Genomic DNA, 8,529 nt, shown 5'->3' with positions numbered 1-8,529 from the left:
TGTGACATCAAGACTCCCTTAATCTGAATGTTCGATGCAAAGAGTGAAGTTCGTTCTTTGAGAGGCTGTTATTCCTCCATACAGGGATCCTGGCGTAAAACACACACTAATAATAGTGTTTTCAGCAACAAAAAATAAATAAATAAATAACAGTAAACGGTGGCAACGTAAGATGGCTGCCCATTGAATTGTAGCGCTACCTGTTGTTGTGCAGCATGCTTTAAGATGGTCAAAATGTTTTTTTTCAGAGTTGTTTTTGTTTTGTTTTGAATAAATACATGTGGTATAGACCAACTTGCTCGAGTTGGTATCCTCTTCAAAAGCTTTTTAAAAATAAATATAGATCAAATCCATTTTGGCTCGGTGCTACACGCCCTGGAGTCCAATCATGGGGAGCGCAGGTGTGCTAATGAAGCTGCCAGATTAGACGTCAGTGTGCAGTTTGCGGCTCGACTCTAGTACCTGGCCACCCAGCTCAGTTGGCTCTTTTTACTTCAAGTCATGTTGGTGTTTACGTGGCTCATGTGGATATTTTATTACAGTCCAGCAGTGGGTGGTCCGGTTCAGCACTTGACTCTGTCAGAGGGGGCGAATCCGGTTGTCCAAGACGAAGCCGCTCGCTCTTCCTTCTACCACCTGCCGGTGTTCTGGCACGCATCCCAGCCGCTTGTGGCCAAAGAGTTGCTTCGGCCCGCTCCTCGACAGAGTTTCGTTCCCGCCGAACTGACTGCACTGTTGCTCCCAAAGACAACGCAGTACCCTATCACGCCACAGGCTCCACGTACACGCCCTGTGGAAGTTTGGTGCGGCTCCAATGAGATAGTGGTGCGCGTGGATCGCTTTCAATTACGCGCGTGGCCACATCCAGCTCTGTACAGTCTGGGCTCGTGTCAGGCCACCTCTGTATCCTCACACTTCCTGTTTTTCCACTACGCGCTACCCGACTGTGCTTCTGCATCTCAGGTAAACAAACACGAGAAAGCCCCCTTAAAAGGCCCTTATCGTGAAAAACAACTATCATAGTGTCTTTTTATGTCTGATGGTTCAGCATTGTTATTGTGTTGTTCATGACGTGGTCAAAGATACAACCCTTAATTGTATTTTAACCCAAAAAAATGATTGTGTTGTTTTGACAATCCAAACTTGTAGTGGTTCCGCCAGACCCATCAACACTCCCTGAGTAACGAAAATACGAACACCGCACCCTTAAAAACAATTGGGTTAAAAAACAACCCATTTGGGGTAAAAAAAAATGGACCAATCCACTATTTGGGTCAATTTGACCACGATTTGGGTCAATTTGACCCATTTTCTTGCATTGTTTCATACAAAACTACCCAGAAAGTTGGGTCAAATTGACCCAAGTAGTAGATCGGTCCATTTTTGACCCAAAATCGTTATTTTTAACCCAACTGTTTTTAGAGTGCACACAAGGGTTGATATTCCCTTGAGGGAATTTAAGGAGAGGCCCTCAAATAAATTAAGCCCTGTACGGAATCACAAAGTGGATGGAGTCACAGTCAAATTTGCTTTTCCACAGAATGCCGGTTGTGCCATTAACCTTTAAACCTATTCAACAATGTAAGATTTTAATTTCATTCTTTCAGGTTGTTGCTGGTGGTCAGTTGGTGTATTCTTATGCTCTTTATTACACCCCACCGCCGCAAGGCTACATCATTCGTGTTCTACCATTTAAACTGTCCATCCACTGCTTTTACAACAGGTAATTTTAAACATCACACATGTTCTTTTCTCCCTCTAAAAGATACAGTACGTCTGGATTTACTACATTGCCAATTTATAGTGCTTCCTTAAAGTTCAAACACCCCAAAGGTTTGGGGTTTGATCATTTGGAGTTAGGCCACAACTTTGTTGAAAAATATATTTTCCTGTGTGTTTAGTGCCATAATATTCAGAAATGATTGCCAGTATAGCCACGCTAAAATAATATATGATATATTGGTGAATAGCTGAAGGAGCAATAGCGAAAACATTTTTACTCGTTAATGCAATAGGAACTCCCATCGTTATGATGTGCTCTTGTACAGTATGGCAGTGATGTGTTGTTAATAAGATGAATGTCCTTTTTGTTTTAGGTACCATTACTCTTATCAAGTTGGCTACACACCTCAGGTCCAGCACACAACCTTCATAAAGAGTCTCAGAACTAAGCTCAGTTTCAGCCTGACTGTCTGTAATGGTAAAGTGGAGCCCCTACGCAACACGCTTCAAACATACTATTCTAAGCTATAAGTTTCCACTTGTTCCCGTGCCTCTCTTTATCTCAACCCAACTGGTCCGGGAGCATAGCTGGCGAATACCATGTCTTTTTTCTGTTCAAAGCGGAAGTCAACGCAAACATATTTTTTTCAAGACTATGTTCCCAGCAGGCCCACTAGTTGAAACACAGCATTCTGATTAATTTCGTGCTTGTGGTCTTTTTTTTTTTTTTTAGCCCTCTCCGGGGGCGGCCATTTTGTCTTCTGTCGTCTGAAAATGCCATCACAACTGCTCACAATGACCAATCACGGCTGACCTGTTTTCTGAGCCATGATTGGTCGTTGTGAGCAATTTTGATGCCATTTTCAGTCGATAGAAGACAAAATGGCCGCCCCAGAGATGGCTAAAAACTAGTGAATTTACACTTATTCCACAAATGCAATATTCATCAGAATGCCCTGTTTCAACTCTGGGGCTTGCATAGAACATATTCTTTAAAAAAAAAAACGTTTGCGCTGACTTTTCACTTTAAGGTTTCTCCCCTTTTAATTATCTCCTTTGCAAAAGTGCTCACTCATGTCGGGGTTCAACTTGGTCCGCAAAAAATGCCTTAATATGCTGTGTACTGTATATTATAAAAATGAATCTCTAACTTTAGAAAATGAAAGTTTCTCAAAAGACACTTAGGTGCTTTACATAAATCACAGCAGTAGGTACAGCTGTACAATCTTTCATTATCAAGAACTGTGCCCTTGCAATTCTTGTCACTATTTTTGGTGCTATACGTTTAGACGTTTCCAAGTGTGGTACTGATACATATGCCGTTGTCTAGCTAACAACTTCATATTGAATGTTGTTACTTTTTTCTTGCCTCTTGTAAATGGTCAACTAAATATTGGACCCACATTTAGAATGAACTCAAAACTGAAAAAATACTTTCAGATGTCCACAAGAGAACAAAATGATTTGGCATTCAGCGGCTGTGGAGGACATTTAATCAATTTTTTTTTTTTTTTTAATCATTAGGTACATGAATGTGTACTGTATGTGTGTTTGGCAGCCCAGTGGGAGCCCCTTTCTCCTGGCCACTCGTTTGTCCTGGGGGAGCCGGTGAATTTTGTGGCCCAGACTAAAAGCCTCTTGGCAGGCGAGAGGCTCTTTGTTGACTCCTGCTACGTGACACACTCCAAAGATCCAAATAGCATCCCCAAAGTGGAGATCATCACTAACTATGGGTGTGTCTCTAGTAAGAACATGCGCTTGCTAACTTGTTCTCCAGTTTTTGGTTCAAGTTGCATGAAATGATGTGCTTGTGCTTTGTTTTTTGCAGCTGTATGACAGACAGCCACAGGGAAGGTAGTTCTTCCTACTTCTGGTCAAGGAGTGGTAACATGCTTAAGTTTTCGATTGATGCCTTTCTCTTCGGGGATGTCTCACAGGTGAGAAAATGCCTGAATTTATATGTACTCGGATTCTAAATTTCAAATACTTAATGCATACTACGCCCTCGTGCCCTCTATTGACAAACCGCTTTCTCTCACTGTTTTGTCCCAGTGTCCCAAAATACGTTTCCATTAACCGTTCACTGAAAAACACACAAGCTTTGAAGAGTGTAGATCTCAGTAATGAAGAATAATACCAGATAGCAGTTTGTTTTTTCTTACCTTTGGTGTACTTAAGTTTCAGTGTAGTTGTGGTCTGTGTGCAGGTGCTGTACCTTCACTGCTCAATGTCAGTGGGCGTCACCACTTCCCACACCTCCAAGTCTTGTAACTACAACCAAACTACTAAAAGGTAAGCAATTATTCAAATCACACGAAGTTCTTAGTAGTAATAGCCTAATATTATTTTACAACCTTTACTTTAGTTTTTAGAAATCTTGTTTGTGTCCTCCGTTTGAATTGCAAACCAAAATTCATGTGAATAAGTTACGTTTCTGAATTGGATCTCCTAATTTACGTGCAGAGTAAATAAAGTAAAAGCTAGCCAAACAGGATTCTGCACAATCATTTTTGCAGCCATATGTACTCTTCGGTAATCATCTCCATGTCACAATGTTTTACAATATTAGTGAACCTATTCAAGGCAATGTATCGATTTGAGGTCTGAAGGAGAAACTAGTGCTCTGTCAGACTTTGGAAAGAGGAGCTTCCGGACACAGAGAGGAATATACAGGCTTAACAAGCCCTGAATCTCAAAATAATGTCAAAGTCAAAGGTAGATGTTCTTTGCATTCATCTACAGTATGTCATTGCATTTATATTCATTCCGATATTCCCATTCCCATGAGTGTTGGGTGCAGCTGCGTTTTTGAAAAATAAAAACTGTTTTTGTTGTTTTGTCTAAACCACAATCTTGTGTTGGTGCCCCGTTTCATGTGTTCAGGTGGGAGGAGCTTGATGTACCACTGTCATTGTGCTCCTGCTGTGATTCCGTATGTGGCGACATGCATGACTGTAAGTTGTCTGAATATGCTTTCATCGGTTTCAAAAATACCCCAATTTTTTTTTTTACACGCGTGTTGCATCCATCTCTGGGTAGTAATATTAACTAAAGAGTAAGAATGTGTTCCTGCCACCACCCGGAGAGTTTTAAGACTTTAAGGTTTATGTCCTCCTCAGCTGTGAAGAACATAGTCAGCAGTCGTGGCTTTCTCACTCGCCACAAGGACGAAGAAGGGTTGAACATGAAGGATTCCCCATTTCGGTTGGAGGAGGAAGAAAAATTGGTTGAGCGGCAAGGACACAGAGTTCACTATCAACAACTGGGGACGTTTCCATCAGGGACAAAGATAGACCATAAGAAGACAGAAGAGCCCGTTGGTGAGAAGACTTCTGTGTTCCCAGATGGAGAGGCGGCATTGAGGCCCCGTACAGCAATCAGCATGTCTAGCAAATCAGGCAACCAGGAATCATTTGGAAAGGATCTGACGACTGACAGCCAGAGGACAGACCAAGCACCAGGTGGCACTGTTATCTCGGATCACAGCATGCAAGATGTGCTTGAGAGCAGAGAAATCGAAGCTTTTGCCGACAATGATTCCATGAGCGGCTCATCCAGTAACAGTACTGTCACTCCAAGAGGTGCTTCCAGGAACACAACTTCCATTGCACACAACTCCAGCCTTGTTAGTGATCTTGGTTCTGCTGAAAACATTTCCACAGATTTGATTGCCATTGCTGAACCGTGCTTGAACATCGATAAAAAGGGTTGCCCGGCCAAGGATGGTACAGTCAAGGTTGGAAGGGGTAACACAAGTGCTGAGCACGCATATCCCATCCCAACCACTGCATCTAAAACCACTCGCCTAGTGCTGAGAGCCGGAGAAGAGTCTGCCAACAGTCAAACTAAAACAGACTCTTCTGAGTTTACTAATGTCAGCGAATCAGCTGACAGACAACTAGAAAGGATACCAGAGCAGGTAGCCTACTATGTTGACAGGAAAGGACTTGATGGAGGTGATATGCTTCAAGGTCTTCAGCTCAGAGAATGGGAATCAGACAAATTCGGAAGCCCAGCGTGTGTCGACGGGTCGGACTGTAGTTCTGGAACTGAAGAAGGTGAAGCGCTTCATCGTGGTCAGTTTGCTGTCAAGACAAAAGAAGCAAAAGATGATTACTTTGGCGTCACTACAGGCCCTCCACGTTTTCAGGAAGTGCTTGACCATTCCCGCCACTCCGCTGTGATGATAGTCACGAGTACAGTGCAGGAGAGCGGCCACATGTCTGACAGGGAGTGGCCCATAGGAGAGCAAGCAATTTGGAATTGATGACTGACTGAGTGACCAACATGCAAATCAGAGGGAATTGGACATGTCAGTACTTTAGACATGGACATCTCTTGTGGGAAAGCTAACGTGACTGTTTTGTCAGCAGTTTGGTATTAAGAATGAAACATGTAAATATCATAGCTTCACCTGTGGTGTAATTCAGTCATCTTTCAATAAATTGCATTAAAATCCAATTTTTTTTTTTGTTATTGATTGCTGTTTTTGTAATAAACCTGTAAAATCCAGCATGGATAGCTCCACAAGTACATCCTTAACTGAAATTCCGCTTGTTCAAATTTATGAACATAATCCAAATTGTAGCGCAGACAAACACAACATAACCCTTCCCCAACTTTGAGAGCTAACAGGTTCTTTCTGACAAAGGAGATAAAGGAACATTTCTGTCAGGAAAATGCATTTCAAGAAAGCAGCTGTTAAAAAGCCGCTGATGAGCAACAAGCAGGTACCGATGTTTCTGAGGTCCCCAGAAGCGCTTGATGCAGGGTCCTCCGGAGGCTTGCAGTCGTGCATGAAGTTGTCATTGTTGAATCCTCAACGGCGATACAGGCATTGACTTGTGATTTCAAGGGTGAGAGAGTTTTAAACATGTTCTTCAGTCATTATCGCATGTTTTTTCTTCTCTATGTAATAACAACCAGACTGATTTTTACCAATCTAGAACCTTTAATTTTTAAGTAATTTTGCAAAACAAAACTAAAAAAGTTATGGTGATTTTGTTAAATAAATCTATATTATAGAAAGTAAGATATTCTGGAAAAAAAAGTATTCACTCCAAATCAGTGCCCCTTTAGGGAAACGAACAAACAGCATATGCCATGTCATTTGGATATGATTCTTACACAATAAAAATGCAAAATGACTCAAAATACTTCAGAGCAGTGACAGTTAAATTGTCCCAGTGGAAATGCGTCCTTTTTATTAAACCACAGTGTAACTGAGCAATTGAGTGGCAATATGCCCTAAAATTTGACTTACAAAGTGCTCAAAAGTTACATGTTACATTCGTGTGTCAGAAGCATTGAGAGATCATTTGAAGCCACCCACAACCGGCACTTCAAAGCTTTATTTTGATAACCATAATTCAATATTCGGAAGCCCAGAGGTCGTGGGTTCGATCCCGGCTCCGGCCTCCCTGTGTGGAGTTTGCATGTTCTCACCGTGCCTGCGTGAGTTTTCTCCGGGTACTCCGGTTTCCTCCCACATTCCAAAAACATGCATGGTAAGTTGATTGGACACTCTAAATTGCCCCTAGGTGTGATTGTGAGTCTCTGTGTGGATGTTTGTCTCTGTGTGCCCTGCGATTGGCTGGCAACCAATTCAGGGTGTCCCCCACCTACTGCCCGGAGAACAGCTGTGATAAGCAGCATGCCCGCTACCCTCGTGAGGGTAAGCGGTATCGATAATAGCTGGATGGAATTCAATATTTGATTTTAAATGAAATGTGTATCACATGCTTACTGTAGCTCAAAAGTAAGTTTTAGTTGTTGTAGTATATGTGAAAAATACCTTTTTTTTTTTCCTGTACTGGCAAATGGCTCCTTCTGCATTTCATACCAAAGAAAATGACTGGCAAGTGTTGAATAGTGAATCTGGTAGTGTTAGATTGTCAGTCACTTGAAATGTGTAAATATAGTATATTGTAGGCTGCACAATTATCCACATCCTCACCCTAATGTGTCGTTTGTCCATGCAACACCTGTTTACAAAGTGGAAATTGGTATGGTATGGAGCATTTTAGAGACGCGTTCCAGAAATGTGTGATGAATTAATGAAAATGGAGGACTCCAAGGAAATTAAGAAGACTGCAAAGAAATTGAAATGCAGTTACAACAAGGTACTCATAGTCCGTGGGTGAAGCCAGATAAAGCTTTCTGTGAACTTTGTGGCTGCTGTTGCTGTTATGGAGAAAACTGAAAGACTTGTGAAAGAGTTGTGATGGACATAACCTCAAGTGTTTCATTAGTGCTTTCCTTGCTTCTGGAAGTACGTATAGTGCTGCTATGGTGGACACGTTTGTTTACAACAATTGATTGTAGTTACAGTATTGTTATCTCCTGACTAATTTTGATATACTTGTTTTATTTTCGTTTTATGCTGTGGCTGTTTGATTTGAAAATAATTTGAATTGCAGTAGTTGTAGTAGCTGTCTTTGTTTGGATTGTCTTTTTTACTGTACTATATTGTTACTGCACTTCATGCTCTCCATGTTGACTTGAGATTTGACAAGGTTCTATTGTGTGAGTGCGACTATTGTTAAAGCGCATCAACCTCAAGATATGATGAGACTGACTAATTTCAGCCTTTATTGTGAACTCCTATTGATATTGTCTCAGCGATTCACCTTTTTACTAGCAGTTTGTGTTGTATTTTTGTAAATGCAGATCATTTCAACTGCAATTGCTGTGCCATATGCATTTCTGGTGTCCGTCGCGAGCGTCAGCTACGTCCCACATTGTCCGCCACAAACATACTCCCTGTCCCACATCTGGTGAGTTTGGATCTGGTCACTCTAGCGCCAC

At 41.7% G+C, this 8,529-nt stretch overlaps 1 protein-coding gene across 1 annotated transcript; it reads left to right on the top strand.

Annotated features, from left to right (window-relative positions):
• The first annotated feature begins 353 nt into the window (after positions 1–353).
• On the top strand, positions 354–6,183 carry LOC147143976 (uncharacterized). Its single transcript, XM_086038411.1, is given in 9 exon segments — positions 354–963; positions 1,608–1,723; positions 2,097–2,200; positions 3,281–3,455; positions 3,551–3,659; positions 3,929–4,014; positions 4,606–4,676; positions 4,842–5,920; positions 5,922–6,183. Coding segments are annotated over 9 exon segments (2,247 nt in total). The 5' UTR covers positions 354–501; the 3' UTR covers positions 5,967–6,183.
• Positions 6,184–8,529: the final 2,346 nt, after the last annotated feature.

Source organism: Filicampus tigris, chromosome 8 (assembly GCF_054856515.1).
Source record: "Filicampus tigris isolate MCC_2025a chromosome 8, RoL_Ftig_1.0, whole genome shotgun sequence".
Taxonomy (NCBI): Eukaryota; Metazoa; Chordata; class Actinopteri; order Syngnathiformes; family Syngnathidae; genus Filicampus; species Filicampus tigris.
This window is presented reverse-complemented; position numbering and strand designations above follow the sequence as displayed.